The 25,873-nt window shown below is 33.3% G+C and overlaps 3 protein-coding genes across 3 annotated transcripts; 2 read left to right on the top strand and 1 right to left on the bottom strand.

Moving 5' to 3' along the window:
- The first annotated feature begins 224 nt into the window (after window positions 1–224).
- On the top strand, window positions 225–15,773 carry LOC130641661 (ATP-binding cassette sub-family F member 3-like). Its single transcript, XM_057448570.1, has 18 exons — window positions 225–371; window positions 2,929–3,073; window positions 3,520–3,658; window positions 3,788–3,999; window positions 4,462–4,674; window positions 10,181–10,231; window positions 10,771–10,804; window positions 11,262–11,308; window positions 11,502–11,814; window positions 11,896–11,979; window positions 12,081–12,157; window positions 12,240–12,284; window positions 12,571–12,619; window positions 12,831–13,000; window positions 13,210–13,301; window positions 14,350–14,482; window positions 15,220–15,307; window positions 15,610–15,773. Exons 1-18 carry the CDS (start codon window positions 284–286, stop codon window positions 15,763–15,765), a joined length of 2,136 nt encoding a protein of 711 aa, XP_057304553.1. The 5' UTR covers window positions 225–283; the 3' UTR covers window positions 15,766–15,773.
- Window positions 15,774–18,528: 2,755 nt separating this feature from the next.
- Window positions 18,529–21,308, top strand: LOC130641656 (uncharacterized). Its single transcript, XM_057448558.1, has 2 exons — window positions 18,529–19,845; window positions 19,963–21,308. Exons 1-2 carry the CDS (start codon window positions 19,160–19,162, stop codon window positions 21,245–21,247), a joined length of 1,971 nt encoding a protein of 656 aa, XP_057304541.1. The 5' UTR covers window positions 18,529–19,159; the 3' UTR covers window positions 21,248–21,308.
- A 559-nt stretch (window positions 21,309–21,867) lies between these two features.
- On the bottom strand, window positions 21,868–23,201 carry LOC130641659 (uncharacterized). Its single transcript, XM_057448568.1, has 2 exons — window positions 23,062–23,201; window positions 21,868–22,833 (listed from the first exon to the last, which is right to left on the bottom strand). The coding sequence occupies exons 1-2, from the start codon at window positions 23,121–23,123 to the stop codon at window positions 22,245–22,247; spliced, it is 651 nt and encodes a 216-aa protein (XP_057304551.1). The 5' UTR covers window positions 23,124–23,201; the 3' UTR covers window positions 21,868–22,244.
- Between the last annotated feature and the right edge of the window lie 2,672 nt (window positions 23,202–25,873).

Here is a 25,873-nt window from a genome sequence, read left to right as displayed (position 1 = left end):
TATCTGTAAACCATCTAGCTTGAACTCTTTTTTGGTCCTTTTTTGGGGCCAAAAAAGTCGAGTTTCTAAATAGCGGACACTTCTAATTAACGGGCAAAAGAAGATGTCCGCTAATTGGAGAGTATTAATAAACCGCCCAGTCTTTATTAAACGCCCGTTTCCACTCTTAAGCAACCCCGGGGGGGGGGGGGGGGGGGGGAGTTTAAGAAGTGTATGATCTGCAACAACACAAACGAAAGCAAAACTTAATGCTGACGCAGCATAATAAAACTCTTTTCTCAAAATGTCGGATGGAGTAGAAGTTCTGGTCGAGAACTTCCTCCAAAAAAAAATCCCTAACATCGACTCCGACCTTTTGACTTATGTTGTTGGTAAGTTACACGTTCCTGTTATATTTTTTTTTACGATCCTAAAAATTTCGCTATGAACGATATTCTGTAAAAGGCTTTAAAAAGATTCAAAATCAAGAGGTCAAAAATTTCAGCTAGGACTGTGTATTTGGTAAAATAAATTGGATATATATCTATTCTGCTGGAAGTTCTTATCAACGAAATAAGAAGCTGGTTTCTTTTATTATTCTAATGGCAGCTATTTTATTGACTTGCCCCTTTGTCTTTTTAATTTTTCCTTATTGTTGGACCGGATCCTTCCTCTAACAAAAGATCGCTCAACTCATGATAGGTTCAATCCCAACATAAGCCTATCGACTAGTGGGCCATAATGTCAAGGGTTCCTGTAGCTTGAATTAAAACTTTAAGCACTATAAACCTGCCTCCTGAAACAATTGACAGGATTATAACCCTCATTGATAAAATATAGAACATGGCTAGTCATAGAAATCCTGGGGAATGAACTTTATTCACAAAATCCTGCAATTGTTTATCCTGCGATTGTAGTGTAGTATCCAATATTTGCATGATATAAAGGCTCAACTAAGTGGGAATCAAAAAAAAAATTTGTTTAGGAAAAGAAATATAAATGTATATATAAGACTACTCTACTTTTAGATGGCAACATGGATTTTCTGATATTTCAAAATTGTGAAAAAATTTCCGATCAGTCTGTTTTTGTGTTTTGCATAAAGCATAAACTGCGATTGTTGTATATACATAACAAAAAACTTTAAAAGTTATTTTATGCTATTTAAAATATTTTCGCAGATAACCTGTTATCTCCATAGGCTATTATCTCCAAAACCCAGAGTGGTTGAAGCCAGTGTTTGTAGGCTGCAGAAATGGTGTACCAGCAGCGCAATTGCAATATTGTAGGATTTCATTGACCACTACTGGCACTTTAGTTTACATTACACTGTGCTTTTTTGTGACACCAGGTGGATTAAGTGCCTGCAGGCAATGAATCCAGAACTACTAATGCTTAGGGGATAAAACATGGCATATATACTAGTAAAAGTCTAATTTCTGAGTAGAATTATTTACTGGAGAGAATAATATTTCATGTGAAAAAAATGAATTTTAATCACGTCATACTACTTCCTCAATTATTGATGTTCATGTCATTAAACGTGGTACAAGGTTAGAATATGACATGTTCAAGGTTAGGATAACAATATTTTTATGTTATTGCAATTGGAAATGACGTCATTTTGGTAGAACGGTATTTCCTACAAAAGGATTTAGTATTTTAGCCCTCAGGCTTCAAGTTAACGCTTATAAAGTGATGTGTGATATTTTCTTGATGTGCATACAAGGGTGACTCCATGAGGCGCCCCCATGGTGGGCGCAGAAGTGAATTTTTTTTAAATATAAGTGGCAGTAAATTGGCAGAAAATGCACTTGCGGCCAATTTATGTTGGTGTTGGATTTCACTCTTTTTACAGTGTTTTATTCTTTGTTTGTTCTTTTTCTATGTTCAATAGCGAGTTGAAGCTGACATTGAGATTACACATGCTAACATTTTAAGCCCTGACGTTTTGTTGATTTACGATTGAATCAGCTGCCCCATTTGGAACTATGTCACAAGGACCTGACACTATAAAGAGTGCGCACTAACGCAGTCTATATATGATAGACAGAACAAGAGAGAACCTCAATTGCCTTACGACGGAGTTGTAACTTTCAAGCGAACTCTCTTTCTTCTGAACAATCAAACCAATTGCATATCTGAGAAATGACTTTTAAGTAATTGTTTCACCTGTGAAATCACATGCAGCACATGGTTTTTTTTAGCTTGTAAAAAATACTGAATGAAAATTCATTTGTCGGCAAAATTTCTGCCCTTGTAAACAAATATGGTAGGCTTACGTAGCGAGCGCGCGACACTTAATTTGACGATTGTTTTTAGGAAAGAACTTCCAAAAAAATACAGAGAGAGTAACTTTCCGGCAGAAAAATAATGTCTGATGTCAATGTTAAAGTACATAAGAATATCGTGGTTCGTGATTTTATTATAATTTAAAAAAAATGTTCGTGAAATCATGAAAATGGTTCGTGGTTCACGAATCACGAATTGTTAATTCAAACCCTGGTCCTGTGACCCATATCTCCTTAGCAACACCTTTGTAACCACCTAGTAACAGACATACAGACAACATCTTACAACATTTGTAAATGCATATTAGCACATTTTAAAATTAACCTATTCGTAAAATGTAATAGCTTACAAGTCCTAATTAGAGTTAGGAAAAGTCACAAAACACACAAAGCACATTGTTCTCCCCCACTCGTTGCTTATAGTGTTAAGCTCAAAATTGCCTAAATTGCATGTAAATTTAAAAGTGACCTGTGAAACAATATGTTAAAAGAAATAACATGATATTTGTTATCTCAGCGAATTAACTCACCACCTGGATCAGAACAATGCAGTTATTATACAAACTAATCAACATTGATAGCTATAAAAGCTAACGGTTCCTTGAGCTGAAAAGTTTTTAAAGGGACAGTAGCTTAGCCATTACTTTGTGACATTTAGACGTAACAAAGACAAGTGTTGATGATTTTGAATCTGCAGATGACCTATATGATGCTGTGGGCGGAGTTCTACATGAAGCGATAGAAAACGATGATGAAAACGAGATAAAAAATATATGTAAAGGAATTATCAACTTGTTAAATAAGTAAGTATTCTTTAAATTCTGTACCTTTATTAGCCTGTAGTTTCAATTCGAAATGCATTTAATATTTCTAACAATATCATTCAAAAATTTAAACTTCAATCTATCTCAACCGACTTCCATTTTTTCAGTCTTCCAATGTTCTTAGGCCAAAGTTGGTCATAGTCTTATATTTTTTTATTTCACTAAATACTAATCATTTGATAACGTCAACCAACAGACTATTTAATCCTTAGCGGTGTATATGTTGATAATAAATATACTCTCTAATTTCCAAATTGGATTAAAACTTTTTTAATAATGTACTAGACAGATTATGAATTGTGATAAACGTTATTAATACTTTAAAAATCACCAATATTTAAAAAAGCTGACTGAAAAAAGACTGAGCAGCATTTTTTTCCTTGAGGCAGTTCAAATGAAAAGATTTAACTTATGTTAAATTATAGAGACACAACAACAGAAACCACAAAGAATGTCAAGATATTAAATGCACCAGTTCATATTGGTGACCGTACAAAGAATGACGACAAAACAACAATACATGATAGCATTTGGCTTAAACAAAATAATGATGATATTACCCTAGTATGTTTTGTTGTTTTTGTTGTTATTGTGCTTACTTTATTTTTTTATTTTTTACCCAAATGGGAATCATAATTTAGCATTTTGTATATGTGCGTAAAAAAAGAATTTAGGATTTTATTTTTTCTATAGAAAACAGTTGATCTGAAAAAGTTGGAAAAAGCAGATGCTAAACTGAAACAAAAGTCGGACAAAAGAGAAAAAGACGAAATTTGCAATGAAGAAGAAAAATGTGCTGGTCCAACAACAAACCAGGTTATACAAAAAAAAGATCTGAAACAGGATCAAAGTGGAAAAGTGGTTGACATTAGAATTGAAAACTTTGATTTAGCATATGGCAGCAAGTTAGTTACTCATATTTTACAACATTTTCTTGTTGTTGTCTAGTAGAGCGTGGACCCTAATTGGGTCTGCGTATATATTGTGACATATTATGATGTAATCACAAGAAAAAGCTAAAAGAACAAAGCAGAAAATATCTTTTCGACTGACACACACATATTTTTAATGATATACCTAAATTGTGTCTACGTAAAAAAAGTAACATAGTTTACTCCTACCAGTCTCTCAGCTATTTGTATTAGGCATGTCATTTCATGATACTTTTCATGCTTAGAGTGCCATGAGTTGGAAGTTGCGCTCTTAGCTATTTGACACAATTTTTTATTTTATATCTAAATTCAAAAGCATTTAATGTTTGTGCCCAAATTTTGTCTTGTTTTTATGCTCCAACAATGCTACCAGAGTATAATAGCTGTTTTTATGCATAATCAAGCTTAAAAGCAATCAAAAATACTTTGCTGTAGGGTTTTACTGAAAAATGCAAATCTTGTAATGGCGTTTGGAAGACGGTATGGTTTTGTTGGTCGTAATGGCTTAGGAAAGACAACATTACTGAGGGCAATATCCAAAAGAGAGCTATTTATTCCATCCCATGTGACTGTGCTGCATGTTGAGCAAGAAGTTGTTGGTGATGACACAAATGCAGTGGATAGTGTGCTAGAAGCTGATGTTGTGAGGTATCATACTGATGAAAAATATTTTCTTCATGTTTTTTATACAAAAAGCATTATTTTCTAATGTTAATACAAGACATATGATATACGCAAACAACCTCGCGAATAAAGAACTTATTTAACTAGCTACATTGTCCATAAAAAAAAACGATGATCTGATATCCAGTTTTATCAAAAATACTAAATACAAAATTTTGAGGAGGAGTGACTCAGTTCAATACAGTCTTTAAGCTCAGTAAGTTTAAAAAGTATTCTAAGTGAAGGTTGCAGGCTTACATGTGATTTTGTGTTTTGTTATATTTGTAAGCCTAGAATGTTCACTGCATTGATTAGACTGAATACCGCACTGAAATTTGGATCTTTATGAGTTACTCTTGCACTGGAACTATCCGGGTGAAAGCTTTTCAGTTGTTTAAAGTGAAATTTATTGGCTTACATGTCAATATAATTTTAGTTTTTTTATACATAATATTGAATAATATCTAATTTACTTAAAGCTTAAATCTTAAAAATTTGAGAGGTTGTCAAGATCAATGTATACTATCAGTTGAGTAACAAACAATGCAACAAAGTGAAAAAAACGGGCTTACAACAACATTTAAGGCAAAATTTCGATGTGTAAGCCAAAAATTTTCACAGATAAGATCATATAATGCATCCAGTGATATAACTACATAAACAAGCTTTAAACCAAAAGCAATCTTCTTATAACAAGTAAATGTTCCAGGCTTCTATTATGAAGTTCAACATATACAAACAAACTATACATTCCTTTTGAAAAAAAATCATTTAATCTTGACTAGTACTAGCTTAAATCAGTATGTAAAAATGTAAAACGTGATAGGATTCCTTTTAAAACAATCAAATCTTCTGGAAAAATGTATTATATCTCTTATATAATACAAACAAAATGTAGTCTCATTCAAACAACATATTGATGAACTGTAATTAAACTACAAATGAAGATCGATATTGGAAAAACTTGAATAAACTAATGAAACATATAAACTAATGAATATAACTTTTAATTGCTATCTGTGTATCATTCAGATAAACTCCAAACCATTATGTTCCACTTATCTAAGGATATCAACAAAGTCATTGTTTAATAGCACAAAACAATCATCTTTCTTTTCGAATGGGACAAAGGGGTACACAACACTTTCTCGATAAACCAAGGCTTTCTTGGATAAAATCAGCTTGTATTTTCTGGTTGAACCAACCACCTTCAGCAACTCGAAAAAGTGACCTTCCAGACATCTTTGACCAGCACCAACTGTCACACCGTAGTCATCATAAATATCTACAGTTGCACAAAATTCTTTCACAATTTCGAAAAACCAAACCGTGTCAACAGACTTTCTATCAGCTGCAATAGCACAAACTGTTCCAGGGAGAAGAAAATCACTACCTTCTACACTCACTTCATCACCAAAGAATTCTTTATTATCTGAACGAATGTGGCTTGCAGTGAGTGTAGACACATTCAGAAGGTACTCTTCAAATACAGAGCATTGACCATACTCTTCTCGACACAACTCACATATGCACAATCTAGGAGCAGCTTTAATAGTAGAAGAAAAAGGTGAAAATAGTATCACTCGCGAAATGTGATATTGATGATTCTCCAATTTCCCTGATAATATTCTTTCCCTCTTTGCTTAATGATGTTTACGACGTCAACAAACTTTAAACCAGACTGAATCTTAGCTTTGTGACCCATTTTTAACTTAGCTGGACGTGATATTAGTGTTGATGGTGTACTTTTAGCATGCCAGTAGTCCCAAATTGCTTGCCTTGTTTCAAAAGACACCATTTTCCTGCCACCCTTGGTCAGCTTCACATAATCCACCTTATTTTTTAATTCCAACTGCTGGGCAGACAAGTTGAGAATATCAATTTGATCATCCTTCTGGAAATTGAAGGTTTTGATTAATTGGGTTACTTTTAGTGCACATCTGGATTTTCTTTGTCGTGTGTTTGGTGACATTATTGGAAGAAGGAAGAAGGAAGAAGTGGTGTTTTCGGTGGAGTCATGGAAATTGAAGTGTTTGGAGTTTTCTAAATACAAAACCCTTGGTTCTTTATTAAGACATGCAAATGTTTTATTCTTACTGTAATAATTTTCTAATATGTGAAGAGAAACAAGGCAGGTGCGAATTTTTACCTTTGTACGAAATCTAGGTGTCTTTAGTTTGAATGAAGGAGTACAGATTTTTGAAGGACTCTCCAATACAGTGGAATTTGGAGTCGAAATATTGAAATCAATGTCCAAGTCAAATGGCTACAAGGGAAACATAATATTTGAGCACTTTATATTTTAAAATAAAACCCACACTTTCAACACTAAAACTTTTTCTAAAACTAAAAATTCACTAAAAATTCACCTTGTTGAGCAACAGTTCTTCCGGTGATACCATAGTTGGAAGAGGGTCTTTTTTATCTTCTCCAAAGTAGTTATAAAGCAAACTGAGTGATACAAGATTATCGAAATGTTCTTTATTCACTAATCTACTAGTTCTCCAGAACTGACACTAGATACATTATTCATAGACTCCTTCAAACATTTCATTTCATGTTTCTTGAGGTGATCCTCTCTTTTATATACTAAATTGCACTGTAAACACTTGAAACTTTTTTTTTCTGTATGACTTTGCTTTATATGTCTTTGCAAGAACCATGTGTAAGTAAATTCCTTGTCACATACTTGACATTTAAGCTCTTTCTTGCCTTTACATAGTCTCATATGCTGGTTGAGGGAATCTTTTCTTTTCAAAACTTTTTTACACTTGCTGCAAGAAAATTTAACAGTACCACAGATGGACTGTTTGTGTCTACTGAGACTTTGTCTTTGACTAAACTGGTTTTCACACTTAGTACACTTATATTTTTGTCAGTCTTTCCCATTTTATAATCTGTAAATCTGTAAATTTGCTATGTACAATATTCTAACTTCTAGTTCAAGTGAACACTATTTTCTACTTTGAAAGATTACAGAAAAACGTTCTTTTACATGACATTCTATTACAATTCTATCAACATTCTACTAAACTGCAATGCAATGGCTTCTATCACATCTGGCTTGTAAACTAGCAATACAATCATTTCTACTTCCTCTATTCACTTAACTCTCTAGCTCAGGAAGATACAAGAATAAATACATAAAATATTTTTAATGTAAATTAATGGATAGCTATTTGTATTGCAATGTAATGTCTTCTTCATTGTGTAAATATACCATCAGCAAGCCTATTTTTTTCACCTGGATTCTCAGTGTATTGTTGTTCAAGGATACAAATAATGAAACAAATACAGTTTTCACTAAAAAAAATTGATTGACTTTTACTAATACAGATATAGATATATATTATATAGACAGAGGCAGTATGTTTCATGCTGTAAACCCGATATTCTCACCCAAAACATAATCTTATTTAAAAAAGTACAGGACATACACAACATTGTTTTTTACTTAAATTTGAGTAATAATATGCAAAACTACCAGGTACATAGCATGACCAAATCCTAAAAGCGGCAACACCTGGAACATGAAGTATATATAACATTCAACATTCACTACTGTGGTTTTGAACTTGTAAGCCATAATCCTTCACCTATTTATATAGAATTTAGTGATTACATGTGAAAGGAGGAATCTAACTTCATATATCATATAAGTTAAGGTATGCAATGATCTCATATTTTCCTAAAAATAGACAATCCAAAATGTAAACCTGATTTTTTTACATTTAACCTAACATGTAAGCCTAAAAATTTCACGAAGTTAAAATTACACCTATATAGACCAATTTCACAAAGTTTGGAATTCCCACAACTCACTGCAAAGAAATGACAACTTACAAACAATGTAAGCCTAGCAAGGTGTAAGCCTGAATTTTTCACTTATTTGAAATGCTTTTTAAAGTAGCTGATGTCATCCTTTAAAAGTTCAGTTTTTTAAGACAGCTTCATTATTTATCCAGGTTAACCAGGAATATTTCATATTATATGTCAGGCCATTTTTCTTACCAGGATGATGTTTTGAAGTATGGTTTGAAAAAATGTCACAAACCACCCCCTTATTTTTGAACATGTTCAGTTTACAAAAAGCTGTCTATCAAATTGTGATTTCTGTTACGAAGTTAGACACAACATATTTTGCTATTCGGATATGCAATAATATTTGTTACGCACTGTGCAGTTATTTTTCAAAATTGATTTGTGAGATCTTCTTGAATGGAAAATTCCTCGAAATTTCAATTTTCGTTGGGTCAGTCTGAAGTAAACTGAATGACAGGAAGAAAAAAGACCACAAGCTCCACCTAAAATTTTCAAAATTCAGTAATTCAGTAACAAAAGAAAAAGCAAAATAAAGAAAAATAATATACAATCTTAATTGTTCGAAAAAGGAAATAGCTGTAGTTAAAAAAATATATTACCAAAACTGTCACAAACAGCAAACTTCGTTAAAACGAATCCTGTGCACTCATAGCGCGGAGAAAAATAACAAGGAGGGAATCGGAAAATTTACGTTTTCTCGGAGTGTTTCCGAAATCATATTTGACTATGTTGACGTGTCATTAGCGTAGTGAAAAGAATTTCGTTCTCGTCATTATTTATATATGGTGGAGCATCTTCGCTTTTCTCTTACATATTTTTGTTGAAATTTTATTTTTTGCTGACTACTTTCCAGGCATTTGGGGAGACCTTAATTCTGCCTACATTCACTTTTGTAAACTTTAATGGAAACAACTTTACTTTACCAGTTAGTTAAATAATGCTTTTCAACACTTATCTTTTTGAAAAATACACAAGATGCAGGCGCTGCTTAAACTATCTCGCTATTAAAAATGCACAACTATGAAACATCGAAAATGCGACCCAATTCTACAATTTCTGAAAAAATACAGTCTATTATTTGTGGTTGAAAGTTGCGCGATTGAAACGTTTATGGTCTTAAACGCATTTAGTTGACAAAAAATTAACATTTTGATGTCACCATCATGTTCAGCATTCTTTTTCTGTTAACTTTTTCAAATTTTGTCGAAAATAAAGTAGTTTTAATTTTTGCACCAGTTTTGGCCTAAAATGACATTCAGGTGACAAAAATCAAAATTATGATGTCACTAATATGTTCAGCATAATTTTTTTGACTTCCAAGTACTTAGAGAGTTTAGGTACAAAGTTTAAATCTGTGACGTTGCAACTGACCATTTGGTTAGTTAGTTATGAGTTGGAAACACATCCTCGCAGGCAAGATAGTAAAAAAAAAGAGTAAAAATAGTTACCAAGATGAGATTCGAACACACAACTACTCCCGTGTCGGTGCTCAGAGAGGCAAAAAATTTCCATTTTTGTAGGACACATTTGTGTTTTAATACAAGCTCACAAGCTTGTAATAAGAGCCTGAAAGCTAATCCTAATAGAATTATTCTTTTTAGTAAGGTTTCGTTTTATAATAACAAAACCAATTTTTTTATATATATATAAACATATTTTTTATTTCTAGGTTAAAGTTAATAAAGGAAGAAGAGGAGTTAACAAAAAGAATTAATAACAGGTATCCTGCATTGTAATGTAATCATGTGTTAAATTGAGGGTTTATATTCACCTTAATTTCAGTAATTTTTGTGTATCCTTAATTTCACAGATTTTAAAACGCTTGGGAACTCGTGCAGAATTAAGAAACATGTTTCTTTAAATCTATGATTGCACTAACAACTAGCAAAGAAATCAAACTTAAACATTTGTTGAGTAACTTCTCGAATTTTGTTCATCATTGGTTAGCATTTACACTAATATAAAGTGTACAATTTTTTATTTCTACAGTGTATTATAATTCCCATTGTCTGTCAGTAAGCAAACATAGGTGGTGGTGTGGCAATTGGTGAATTTCTATGGGCTAATGACTAGTAAATATCAAATTTGAATAGATGTAAAAAATCGAGGCTGCGAAAGATTTTGAAGTCCTAAAATAAAAGAGATACAAAAATTAAAAAATAATTTGATTTTTTTTACACGGGTTGGTCCATATGATATCAAAAGAAATGTGAGTCTGTGTGCACTAGCTAAAAATTGATATTCTATATTTAATTATAGTTCGAATCCTGCATCCAGTACACGATTGTCAGAGGTTTGTCTAACTTTTTTTATGTTGTTGCTTGATAATTATCTTTATCTTATGAAATGCATTGGTAAAGGAAGGATGCACATATATGCAAAAGTGACCAAACTATCCTCTTTTTTTATTCGTAAGAGAAACATTGGATGTGCACTACTTTTAGTAACCATCCTTTTAAAAATGTATGAATATATTGGGTATTGAAATGTTCTTTTCAAACAAAGTATCTGGTCGGTCAGCATTAATTTTCATGACCATTCTGTGCCTTGAGATAAGGTGGACACTTAAGATAAGGTGGACACTTCAGATAAGGTGGACACTTAAGATAGGGTCGACACTTGAGATTGGGTGGACACTAGACTTTTTTCAGCACGATTCTCATCTAGGTTGAATATTAAAATGATGCTGGTAATTGTAATAGCACTGTGTAGAAAATAAAAAGTAGATGATTTTTTATGTAATTTTACAGGTCTATGCTGCACTGTCAGATATTGAAGCAGATAAAGCTCCTGCTAGGTAAGATATAGGCTTGAATATGTCTGACTTGTACACACTAAGATTTGAATTAACTTTAATAAAATTTGTACTTCATTAGATTTCTAATCAATGTCCAGTAGGCAAAGTTATGTTACATGCATGATATTGACACTAGTAGAAGTTATTTCATTGTGTGAAACTCTGTTGTAAAAACTGTTTGTTCAAATTCTAGAGTATCGATGATTTTAAGTGGTCTTGGTTTCACAACAGAAATGCAGAATATGAAAACAAAGCAATTTTCTGGTGGTTGGCGAATGAGACTTGCTCTTGCAAGAGCTTTGTTTACGAAACCTGATCTCTTGTTGCTTGACGAACCTACCAACATGTTGGATGTTAAAGCCATCTTGTGGTTAGAAAACTATTTGCAAACATGGCCAACAACATTGCTGGTGGTTTCTCACGACAGGATGTTTCTTGACGCAGTAGCAACAGACATTGTATTCTTGCATTCCAGATCACTCGACACATTCAAAGGAAATTATACAGTACGTCAGATAACAAGTTATTAAGTTTATTTGGTTGTGTCAATTATTAAGATGTTGTATTTACGTATTTTGTCTATTTAGCAATTTGAAGTAACAAAAGATGAGAAACTTAGAAATCAGCAACGAGAATACGAAGCACAAAAGCAGTACCGAGAACATTTGCAGGTATTAACATGCAAGTGAATCCTTTTAATCCTCAGGGTGAATCCTTTAAACGTTTTTGTTGGTAGCAGTCGTATTTTAAAGTTGCTTAAATTATATTCTAGGCATATGTAGATCGATGGCGTGTGAATGCAAATCGGGCTGCACAAGCGCAAAGTAAATTGAAAATATTAGAAAAATTGTACGTTGGTTTTTTTCAATTTCGTGTATAGAAGATGATTCATTAAACTGCTTATCTTACTTTTAATTTATCATCTCTTTAGACCTGACTTGACACCTGTCGAGATCGAACCAAAAGTTACTCTCAGGTAAAAATACAAAAAAAATTTTCTCGTCAAAAAAAAAGGATTATTCTGTGAGGTTTTCATCCATATACTGCAGGCGTGAGGGACATTGATGAACTTTCGAAACTGTTATTCATTGGTATCTCACTGCTTCCTCAGATAAAATAGGAATGCGAAACCTATATAATCAAACTTTATGCACCCTAAACCAGAAAGAATGTCGCACATTACTAGATAACCTATTGCACGGTGTGTTTTCAAGGATATTTTTTTATAAAGCCAATTTCACGTGTTGTGTTATCTGTTATAGGCTTCCAGAATGTGATCGCGTCAATGCTACCATGTTGAGATTTGATGAGGTAAAAAAAAAACATGTTTGTAGCCGTTGTGGCGCAAAAAACAAGTTAATTAAGTTCAATTTGTTAGAAATTCGATTTACTTTACTCAATACAGGCAACTAAAATCATCTATTTAAAAATGTCTCTGTGTTTATTTTAATACTGATGTAATCTTATATTTGCTGACAGTGCATAATTCTGTCCTCTTTACAACAGTAATTTTTCTGTATAGGTAGATTTTGCATATGTTGCTGGAACAAATATATTTGAAAAAGTGGACCTTAATGCGAACATGGATGCTAGGATAGCAGTGTTAGGAGAAAATGGATCTGGCAAAACGACCTTACTTAAGATTCTACTTGGTGAATACGAACCTACTGGAGGAGTAAGGCGTGTTCATAGGTATGTTATAATTTCGTGCACACTCAATTCTGTCACAAAGATGCGGTATTCTTTTGTTGGGAGTTTTGTTTTATATTTGTGTTGTAGAAAGGAGAAGAGACGTTTTTATACTTTTGTGATAAAAAATTGACCTTTTTGAAACTTCTCTGCAAACAAATTTAAATAGGCCTGGGCACAAGTTTTTAAAACTGTTTTGTTAATTATTATAGGAATATGCGAGTTGGATACTTCAGCCAACACCACGTAGACTCGCTAAGTATGAAACAAACAAGCCTAGAATTATTTAAGACTCGATATCCAGGTTTGAGATTTTAATTTAAAATTGCAAATCATACGTAGACTACTTTTTCTTTGCTTCTTTGTTTGTTGACACACTGCTATATCGTTGCGTGCGTCCAACTGTTTTGAGACAAGGATTTTGTTTTACAGGTAAAGCTGGAAAAAGTATTTAAATAATGCATATATAAATTATAACAGAACCGGGCTCCGCAAGAATTAAAAAAATTTCAGGGATTATATCCTCTCTGTAATTATACCTACATTCTGTTCAAAATGGTACGTATCTTCACCCTGTGCTGAGATTGCCTTGGATATGTACTACAGGCAAAACTCTGAGTATCAAAATATGTAAATTACTTTTTTAAATCGAATATCACCTTCCTTCACAAGTCACATTTCGCCTATCACATTTCGTTTATGACATTTCCCCTATCACATTTCGCCTATCACATTTCGTCTATCACATTTCGCCTATCACATTTCGCCTATCACATTTCGCCTATCACATTTCGTCTATCACATTTCGCCTATCACATTTCGCCTATCACATTTCGCCTATCACATTTCCCCTATCACATTTCGCCTATCACATTTCGCCTATCACATTTCGCCTATCACATTTCCCCTATCACATTTCGCCTATCATATTTCGTCTATCATATTTCCCCTATCACATTTCGCCTATCACATTTCGCCTATCACATTTCGCCTATCACATTTCCCCTATAACATTTCGCCTATCACATTTCCCCTATCACATTTCGCCTATCACATTTCGCCTATCACATTTCGCCTATCACATTTCGCCTATCACATTTCGCCTATCACATTTCGCCTATCACATTTCCCCTATCACATTTCCCCTATCACATTTCCCCTATCACATTTCCCCTATCACATTTCGCCTATCACATTTCCCCTATCACATTTTATAACTAGTGTAAGTGGATGTTTTCACGGGTCAAAGAACAAGTAAAAAATATGGCAATGGTTTTCGGATATTGTTACTTTAACTGAACATCTTACATCCTTTTTTGAATTTAAGTGAATATTCTTTCGAATGCTTTTAGGCAAATTGGATGTTGAGTATCGTTCACATCTTGGAAAATATGGCGTCACTGGCGAATTGGCGATGCGACCTATCTCTAGCTTATCTGGAGGACAGAAAAGTCGAGTCGCGTTTGCTGTTATGACATGGCACGAGTATGTTTACTGACCCTTTTGCCAGCTAAGAGTCATTCTTTAAACCTATAATACCACCTATAATAGGAATGTTAAAAAACTTTGTCTTCTTCAAATGTCTCTATTATTTCGAGTCATAAATTCTTGCTATTTTTGCAATTAAAGACAGGAAGTATTTAAAGTTTACGATTTGTTTTTGTTCGGCGAATTTAAATTTAAACATTCTGCAAATTAATACTTTTTGTTGTATTATCTATTGGTGAAGCTTTCTTTCGTGTTCCGTCAGTTTTTTTATAACGTCAACAGTTAACTGTCTTGCGTTCTGTTTCGATCAAATATGACGATGACAATAAAATTCGTTGTCCTCACACCTGTTGTGATTATTAGTCCCGCCTTCTCCCAAAAAATTTTTCGGTTTCGACAAAGTTAAAAAATAAGCATGTTTAAATTTCTTTTGGTCACATGTCATGCATGATTTAAAGTTATCCTAAGATTGAAAATGTCTCGATTTAATGTTTTACGGTCTCAGAATATAAATTGCTTTGATTTGGAGAAAAAATTGCACAGTGCTCAGAATAAAATGCTGACTTTGTTTACGTAAAATATTAAATGTTTGAACACCTTGTAGTGGATAAAAATATCCAACAATCCGACATCGACCACTCTTCCAGTTTAATTTGTTGTTAAAATGTAATTGTACTTATATTTTGAGTAACTCGATAGCATGTGATTGAAAAGAAAATATATTTTCTTTTTAGACCGAACTTTTTCATTCTCGACGAACCTACAAACCATTTGGACATCGAAACAGTCGAAGCCCTGGGTGAAGCTTTAAAGAAATTTAATGTGAGTGTCTCAATATTGGGATGTCTTAACCCTTCTTTTATCAGTGTTACCATATGACTTTTTTCAACTCTGGGATTTTTTGTTGTTGTTCCAACTGTTGTTTAACGATGATAACTCCACGGTATTTAGCTAAAAATTGAAATATCAGAAAATTTTATATTGTCCTAATCCTACTTTATCTCGAATTTACAATCATGTGGTAAAATTGTTTTACTAGAAAATTATGCTCTCGTTTTTGGCGTAACATAAGCCAGTCAAAAGGGCGATTGCATATAAAATAATATCAATATTCTTTCTAACAGGGCGGAGTTATATTAGTATCACATAACGAGCAGCTAATCCAAATGGTGGCACAAGAAACATGGTTGTGTGGTAACAAGACCGTTACTAGAATAGAAGGCGGATTTCCGGCTTACAAAAAGGCTTTGGAAGAGGAATTCCGTAGAATAAATACTTGATAAATACAGTGTTTTCTTTTTGATTTATACACGATAAAACCAAGTTTGGTCTAATTATTTTTTTAATATTTTATAAAAAAAATTATGACGTCATCAAGTAGCTCTAAAACAAGTAATTGTTGTTATCGAACTTATTTATAGTAACGAAATAATCAAATTTATGTAAAATGCTTAAAAATGCCAAACTCAGTAGCCAAAAAACATTTTTAACTCTATATGCTTTTTTAAAATTTTTAAATACACCACCCTGTGCATTCATGATGTGAAGCTTAACAAGATCAGCCACTGCATGAACTAAATTGTTACTATATCTATGGAACATCAGCAAGAGGGAAACACCCATTTTACAATTTTATACAAAGTAGAAAGTAACGCACAATCTGTTTTTTGTGTGTGTGTTCTGCGTTTTTATACATACGTTTATATATGTTTTAAGGAAGATAACAGCAAGCGAGATAGTAATAAGTTAAAATTTTAAGTCCAAAATTTTAAGAACCTATCAAGATTTTTCAAATTCGTAGCACATTTTCAAGCAAATATGAAATGAACTTTAACTCGCGAATGGTAAACTTGAATTTTAGGTATTAAGCTACAAATGAAACTAGAGAACTTTTATTAAAATTGGGTGCTAAAACCATTTTAACGGGAATTCGAACTTTTATCACAAAATATTTAAATATAAGGTCTTTAATATTGAGGGCGAAAAAAAGGCTTTTTTACACTATTGATTATTACTTATTGCTTAAGTTAAATTTAGTAGGAATTAAATATGAAGGACTTGCATAATCAACTCCCTGATATACATTTCACTAACTTCAACACAACTTTTGTTCACCATAGTTTTGTCACACAATTAAACTGAAGTCCTGTTTAAATTGAACATCGAAGATATACATTTCACTAACTTCAACACAACTTTTGTTCACCATAGTTTTGTCACACAATTAAACTGAAGTCCTGTTTAAATTGAACATCGAAGAGGTCAGCATGTACTTTTATTTAGGCGACAATAAATGTTATATTTTTCCACACCTTTGCGAATAAAACAAGTGCGTGAAAAAAAGTTTTTTTAACTAAGTGAGGTCAAGTCAACCTCGTCCCCTGGGTCTTGTGGCCCCTAAGCCGTTATTGCCAACTTCATCAACAAAGCAAAATGCCCTGAGAACGAGGTTGAGGTCAGGCATAATCACCAGTTAATTCGTCACTATCATTCGTACCACTACCAGAGCTTGATGTATGCATCATCTAGCCAGGTGGTCACATCTTGCCCTCCAAAATAATACGAGAATTAAATATATTTGATTGACTGGGTTACGCCATTCGGGCTTAAAACAAAGGATTTTCCAATATTTATCAGGTGAGTAAAGAACAATAGAAGTAACTAATGAAAAAGCGCAGTCAGTATTCTGACCACAAAAAAATTCATTTCCTACCCAACGTCATTTTTTATCACCTTAAAGGGGCTACGAACCGGTTGAAATGTTCACATTTCGTATATCCCGCGCATATATTAAAAATCCGGCAAACGCGTTTTGCGCAATGAACGGACCAGCGCACTTTGCTCGCTGGTTCAATATTTTTTTTCAAAAAGTATATTATAACGAAATATTTCAGCGACACTCATTCTGGATGAAAACATGACAAAAACTAAAGAAGATAAAAATTCTAGATATTTCCATATGTTCGAGTCTGTAAATTACTACATACATGCCAGAAAAATAGCCAGTTTGTTTTTCACCGCCTACAGCTCGACTTTCGTGAAAGTCACTAGAGTCGAAAACCAACAGCCGTTCCGTAGCCTTTAAGGTTGCAGTAACCCTTTTAAAAATAGAAATTTTTTTTTTTACATTATGAGTTACAAAAGATTATTTTTTAGACTATATATCCATATTTTTTGTTATAACACACTTGTCACGATTTTATAGCTAAAATACTATTATCTTTGACCAAAAATATTCAGCCTCAACAATTACTCTTTAACATAATTCAGGAATAATTTATTAGTTCTGCCGATTATAGTTTAAGTCTACGCGCTTGCGAAATTGTACAGAAAGAAATGATTAATTATTAAAGACAAACGTTAATAACAACAAAGATGGCGCATTATGTAGAAATTTAAGACGATTTTCATTATGCTACACTGCACGAGCTTTAACTTTAATAGCATTTTCGTTTTACTTTAAAATTTTCAGACATACTTGGTGAGAGGCTATTGTTCAAAAAATATGAATGAACAAAAAAACTCCGTACACCGTTTTAACAGGGTTAACCCAAGGTTCATTTAAAAACAGAAGCTGATGAAAAATAGCGAGATTGTAAAAAGTTGGAGCTCGAGAAGCCGAATTTTTTCTTGCTTATGAAAAAAATTTAAATAGAAATTTCTGCTGGCTCAGCAAAATTGGTGTTAAAGTAAAATCATGTCATTATGCATTAAGGCCTATATTTTTAGGAAATAGTAAAAAAAAATGTATTAATAAAACACTGAGTAAATAATTCAGCTATTTGGTTAGGTTATAGGTTATAGGTATATTTCGCCGTTATATAAATGTTACAGGTCAAAATATCTTGTAATATATACAAAAATGGCCGGCGCAAAAAGAAGGCACAAATTGCCTTATCACCAAGCCCCGCTGTTAAGCAAAAAGAAAGAGAGAGTTAAAATAATACTTATATATTAAAGCAATATTCTAACTATATATATTCCATAAAAAGACTAGTTAAATTTACAAAGGTCTATGTGAGAGTGTGCATCTAAAAATATTTACAAATTTCTATAAGATCAGTCGTTAATAATTTTGTTTTCACATTTTTCTTGAAAATATTAAGAGTTGAGTTTGTTTTAAAATCATCAGATAAAAATTTATTCCATAGGTATGGTCCCCTATGTCTAATTGAAAACGTACAAGATTTTAATAAAATCTTTGGCACTTGATAATTATTTTTTGAAAACCTAGTATCATATTTATGTTGTATTAAACTAAATAGACGATATCGCAGTTGCCGTAAAATTTGAACTGCGCAAAGCATTCTGGGATCGTTCTGGGGATAAACATTATCTAGCGCTGTGAGAGTAGCCATTTTAATATTGATTTTCATATGAGCAGAGCTGTGTTACTGAGATTTCTATAAATACATCGATGGAATTGAATAAAAATGAAAGTACTTTCAACTTAGATGGTGATACAAATGTTTACTACAAACGTTTGGTGTGAAAAGTTTGAAAGCTGGGCATGATGTAGCTTGTAACTTCGCTGCTTGGAAGTTGTCTGAATTAAAGTTGTTTTTGAAGATTAGTGGGAAGTTAAAGGGATTGACAAATGCCAAAAAACAGAAAGTTCTAGAAACAGTCATTTTAACTTGGAAAAAATTAAACTATATTCAGCTTTCATCAACAATGACGGTGAAGGAAAATCAAGATGACACTGATGCTGCTGCTCCTTCAGCAGCTATACTTTTGTCGCCTATACGAAAACCCATTCCTGGGGTAACAGCAAGCACACCTCGTGATCCTACGTTGAGATACCCAAACATAAAAGAAGGAATGTGCAAAGCCGATTTTGAAACATGGACGATGTCTCATCTACAAGAATTTTTAGGAGACAGAAACATCAACCGAACTGGAAATAAATGCAGATTAGTGGAAAATGCCTTCGGAGCTTATAAATTGAATCTTGCAGTATCAGCAACCAATATTCAGGAAGAGAAAGAACAAATTAAGAGGGACGTTTCTGCTAAGCTGCTATTAGAGAATGGTTTGATGAGACTGCCCGATCCCACTACATTGAAAAATGATTGGGTAGAAGCACCCATAAATCTGCCTGATACGTTAAATAACAATGTTACCGAGTATTTAGAAAAAAACAATGCTGGCAAAGCCTTCAAGGGAGGAAATTCGTTGTTACAGTCCGGTCATGTATCGAATGTCATGACACACATGATAAGTCCGAACATTCGTTATTGTTTTGTACGTGGTTCATGTCTTCCAGAACAGAAATTATCTAAAGATCCTTATTCTGTGTGGGTTTGCTTGCACAAAGATTTTGGTGATGTAATTACTGGTGATTGTAGTTGCACTGCCGGGTACGTTTATTTTAACAATTTTGTAACCTGTTATTGTAGAGCCAAAATACAATTTTTTTTTGCAGGTATAGTTGAAAAAAAAATTCAAGCATATGAAATATTATCAATTTTTTTTAGAGTATCAGGTGTGTGCAAACATGTTGGTGGTTTACTTTGGTACATTGAGCGAGAAGTGAGACTGGGACATAATCAAACATGTACATCAAAGAAGCAGCAGTGGAGTGTTCCGTCCAAGAAGCAGCTAAAATTGCATGTCCCTGATATATTAAATAACATCACAATAAAAAAACCAAAAGCTGAAAAAATTTTAAGTCCCAATGAAAGCTATGGACAAAATAGATTTCATTATGATCCAAGACATGTGAACGATCGTAGTACAGATTTACTTTACGAGAAAGATATTGACGCATTAGCAGATGTTACGAATGGAAATTGTGGCATCGTACAGTTGATGCGTAAACGTTGTCACCATGATAATGCGGATGGAGAAATTATATCGAATGTTGTAGAAATTTCAGAAACAGAACATGTTGAAACACCTATGACGGTTCAACAAAATTTTGAAAAAGTTGGTACGACATCCTTTGAAAATTTTACTAGCCATTTGAAAATTAGTCCTGCACAGCAACTTCTTGTTCAAGAACTTACATCTAATCAAAGCAAGGATGTATCATGGTTTGAATACCGACGTGATCGTGTCACAGCATCAAAGTTTAAAGACTGTTGTATAAAAGTTGATAATAACTTTGATATTATAAACCCCAAGAAAACACGTACTTTGATATCTAAAGTTTGCGGTTACTATGATTCAAAATATCAATCGAAAGCATGTCGATGGGGCATAAATAATGAACCTGTCGCCAGAAAGATATACGAGAAGAACATGAAAAAATCTCATCGACACTTCAAAGTTATGGAACCTGGATTTTTTATTGATATGGCATATCCATTTATTGGTGCAAGCCCCGATGGATTAGTTAGTTGTAGTTGTCATGATCCTGGCTTATTAGAAATTAAGTGTCCTTGGACTCATCTTGGATTGAATATACCTGAGTATGCCTCGAAGAAGGATTCATGTTTGGAAATTGTTGGCGTAGATATTAAATTAAAACGTAAACATACATATTTTTATCAGATGCAGTGCCAAATGCATGCAACCGGAAGGAACTGGTGTGATTTTTTTCTTTGCACCACGAAAGACAGTTTTGTTGAAAGGATTATGTTTGACAAAGAGTTTTATGATATGGCTGTTCGAAAAGCCACAGTCGTGTATAAGGAGTTGATACTACCTGAAATATATACTAGAGACTTATGCTATACATTGCATGTGGAGAAAGAAGTGAAGGAGACTGTCGCAGATATTGTTGATCATGTTACTATTGCTTTATCTAATACCTCATGAAAAGAAACTTCTTGTACATCATTTTTTTGTTAATATTTTGAAGTAAAAAGCTCTGAACATATTATGACATTATTTCCTCAACCCCTTTTGATTCTTACTTAGTTTATGATTCCTATATTTACTCATATGGACCGAACTTTACCGTGAACGCCTTGCGTTAGCCTTTCTATATTCTTAACCTTCCAGTCGTTGATTCTCGCTGAGATCATATTACGCAACTTATTTCTCGTTATCGAACTGCGCGCTGTCATGATTGGTTCAAATATAAAAGCCTTGTCCTGATTGGCTGAATAAAAAATAATACGAGACATTATGTCTCGGCAGTTTGAGAAGTCGGCCTGAGTTGTTTTGATTTCCACGGCGCCGAGCCTTACCGTATTATCTGATTGGTCTAAAAGAAATGAATGTCGCGCTCTGATTGGTTTAAACTAAGACGAGAATTACGGGACTTTATAAAATATAAACAAGACAAGCGCAAGCTGAATCAAAGTTTTGCATATTTCGAGAATCGATTGAGATTTCCAAGGAAAAAAATAAGATTCTCAGACAAGTTTGAAAATTCTGTAACCACGAAAGTAGGACGTGAACAAATGTAGGACGTGAAAGATCACACAATGGAATATATTAACAATTTTTTTTCTTGAAAATACCTAAGGTTAAAACATTTACAATGGCACAAGAGGTGGAGCTAAGTTAGTGATGGCAGCACAAATGACAAAAATATCATCCAATAAATCTTTCATTGTAACTGGTATTGCACCTTGGAGTATACGAAAGTCTTTGATTCGAGCTATTGCCCTTTCCACGTGTATTCTAGCCTTAGCTATATTAGAGGTTCGATTGCAGTTTTTTCTGGTAAAACGAATTTTATCCTTCAAGAACGGAGGAATAATCAATTTTGATCCTCTTCCAACCAACAGATCACTTATATTAAAACCTTTATCTGCCATCAAGTTGTCACCGGGGTTAATTTTCTCAAGAATGCCACAAGTTTCTGTTATATACCGATCTGAAGCACACCCACCATAGCATTTTGAAATGAACGAAATTGTTCCACAAGGTGTGATCGACAACAGTTTTTTCCAAGTATTTTTAGATTTGTATGAAGAATACGTTTGAGCTTGTTTTTTATTTGTTGACGTATAATGGTAACAGTTTTGTTTTGCTTCGAAGTGCACGAATCACAATTTTCATAAATTTTACTACGAGAACATTGTTCATTATCTATGGCGTTGTCATAATCATGGCCGTTCAAAAAAGGTGTTTGTGATGGTACGTCGCATAAATTCAAGTCATCAGATCCATCACGAAAAACTTGCCGTGCTTTAGGTGGTGGTAAAAGTGAAGATCTTTCAGTTGGTAGTGAACGTTTCGTCGGATTTGATTGATAACCTTTCATATATAACGTCGGTATTCTGCATATATCGGAACAATACCCAGCAGCAAAATGGTTCGAGCAAACTTTCGTTGACATAGAGATTTTGAATTTACCACCCCGATTCAAAGCCTTCTCCAAGCTTTTAGCATCTTTCTCAGTTTTAGGAGAATGCCATCGTAGAATGCCAACATGAGACATTATGATCAACCTGAAGAAGTGAAAATAAAAGAAGACAGATTAAAAATGAAGCATTTAAGCAAAATTCCTAGCATGGGTATTTGTATGACTTGAGTTATCAAGCATCCAAAGAGCTGAAATAGACTGATAAACCACAAATAGTTCAAACAAACATAGAAAACACTGTCATTGAATATTTGTAGAACTTGCTTTGCCAGCTAGCTAGCTAGTGTGGGAGAGTTATATATATTAAACTCACTTATCGGGACTGTTTCTTCCATTACTGCATCCATATACAGCACAGTAATCATTTTTACCCATAACGGTCCAAATTCAATAAAATATATCTTGCTAATAATGTAATAATGTACGAATAATGTAATCGATATCTTTCTTTACTCAAGGCAACGCTGTGAAAGACCGTAAAATCGCTTCGCTGTTTATTTTCATCCCCAGAACAATCCCAGAATGCTTTGCGCAGTTCAAATTTTACGGCAACTGCGATATCGTCTATTGGTTAGTAAACAATTTTGGTGTTATGTTTTGTTTCATCTTGTACATGAGAAGTAAAACTTGATGCATATTTAATTGATAAATGTTCAAAGCTCCAATTTGAAGAAATAAGTGTTGTGTTGGTGCATATCTGTCTAAACAAAAAATTATGCGACAAGCATGTTTTTGTTTATTAAACAACTTAAAGCTTCTTCGTGTTCTTTACAGCTAGCTGCGTCATGTTTTTCCTTGAAATCAGAATAGTTTTGTTGTTTAATAATATAGACGACATATGTACTGCTCTAATAATATAGACGACATATGTACTGCAAGCTACAGTAAAATTATATCTTTTTTGCAAAATCGTTTCTTGTTCTTTTTCTTGGTTTTAATTGAAGCACAACTTTATGTTGATCTATATAAATATAGATGGCTATGGGGAGATCGATAACGGAGAAAAGTGAAAATTTAAGTAAAAAGATATATATCGTATAAGTAGCTGTATAAGCAGCTAATTATACTGTACGCACCGTATATATAATCATTCTGCATAGATAAGTAGAATGTCTGTATATTTTATATGGCTACCCTTACAAATCCTGTCTATTATTTCCAGGAAAGGTCATAGCTTAGATGGGAGTCCTAGTCCAGGGCTATGGTAGCATTCACTCACCAATATTGAATTGCCGCCAAGGGGAATCGAACCCTGTTCTCCCGCACAAAGTGCCAGAGTTATAACCACCAAGCTATGGCGCCATTAAAAACGGCTAACTATTCTGTTACTGGCTAATTATCAGTTCTCCTTATGTCTAATTTGCTTGAAAATCTTTCTTGAGATCAACCCAAAGTATCACAAAATATTTTTCTAAGATTTCTTAGAAATGACTTGATTTTTAAAAATCTCACTAAATATACTTGTGCATCATATCGCATGGATTTGTATCTTTGTATTAAATTCCCTTTTTAAATCAAAGAGGCAAAGAGAGGTTAAAAAAGAGACAATATTTAAACAACCTGGTTTTAATGCAGTTTATGGTAAAATTGTATTCATGTTTCTTATTTTTATAACATACTTTCTTTTTCAGGTCAGCTGTTATCAAACCATGCACCACCAGCATTTTCAAAAATTTTCAACAAGAGAGTAAATTTTGAAGCCTTAAATACTGAAATAGTAATATGTATGTATTTATTGCTGAATTAATAAACAATGAACTACTTCATCATTCAAATTGAGCTCGTTCAGAAGTTATTATATTCGAATCGTCAAGTTTTTACGTAGCAAGATTTTTGTATTCTGGAATTTCCAAAATTTTCCTGATCACTTTTAAAAATATCCAGTTAAAGTTTTAACTGTTATTTTAGAATACTTCATATAGCTATGTAAAATTTTTATTTTTTATTTATTGAGTTGTATTTTAACATTGTAGGTTAGTTAAAAAAATAGTTGAGAATTGTGATACTCGTGATTTGTTTACCCCATATTTCTCCGTTTTCAAGGTCTATTTTGAATTTCAAAATCTTTCAGACTAATGACGGAAATCTTAAAGCCGCTGGGCTTCTTGTTTCTACTTTAATCGTCGTCAACTACAATAACACTTGGTGTTTTTTCTTCTTTGGAGCTGCGAGCATTTCTCGGGTGTCCCGATTATTTGAAACAGTAGTGCTTCTGGATGCAGTCTTTTTCTTCCTTTTGCCGGGGGCTTGCGGTGTAACGACTGTAGGCGGCAACATCATGACGAAATTGAACAGATTTCCAACCGCTATGTCTTCTGTTGGTTTTGTTCGGTTCAGGCAAAATGCCATCGATTGATCCTTTCCAAGATATAGATCCGATGCTGAGTAATTATGTTGGGCAATCTGATGATAGCCATCTCTTAGCAATTTGTGATGTCACAGTTGAGAAATTTGAAGTGTTATGTGGAAGCAAGATACAAGAAAGTGACGACGATACTGACTCAGAATGGGAAGAGGGAGATAATTAAATTTACTTAGCCTAACCTTGTATATTTTATACATTTTTGATTACAGTAAATACCCGAGATGTGATTTAACGAATGCATTTTTTTTCTTGGATTTTACCCATTCGCGAAAGTTTTTCACGCGAATATGAACCTTATTTTGAATTTGCGAAAGTTCTTTCCGGGAAATTTGTTTCGAAAATCAGTAAACGCAAAAGTTTTTGTCAAATACTGGCTTAGTAAGGAAAGTTGCAATTAATCCGTGGTATTGCATGTATATGTTACGTATATTATATATGTATATATGTATTATGTTACGTATATTATATAAGTCTATGGAAACTTTTGTAACTATACCTTTTTATGCGATATATACCTACATACATACTACATACATAGTCTATCAATCTATTACTACAATAACTTTTGCCATTCTAAACATTTCTCTAATATGTTTATTTCCTCCGGTACTTGTCGCAGCTTTCTTTTTGACCTAAAACAGGTGGATTGTTCACGATTGGGGGTAAAGTCATTACAAAATTAAAAAGGTTGTCAATGGCTCTGTTTTCTGCAGGCTTAATATAAAGATCCGTGGCCAATTCCATAAAACGGGCAGTCAGC

Source organism: Hydractinia symbiolongicarpus, chromosome 4, assembly GCF_029227915.1.
Source record: "Hydractinia symbiolongicarpus strain clone_291-10 chromosome 4, HSymV2.1, whole genome shotgun sequence".
Classification (NCBI taxonomy): domain Eukaryota; kingdom Metazoa; phylum Cnidaria; class Hydrozoa; order Anthoathecata; family Hydractiniidae; genus Hydractinia; species Hydractinia symbiolongicarpus.
Note: the sequence above shows the minus strand (reverse complement) of the source record. Positions and strands in the feature narration are given on the sequence as shown.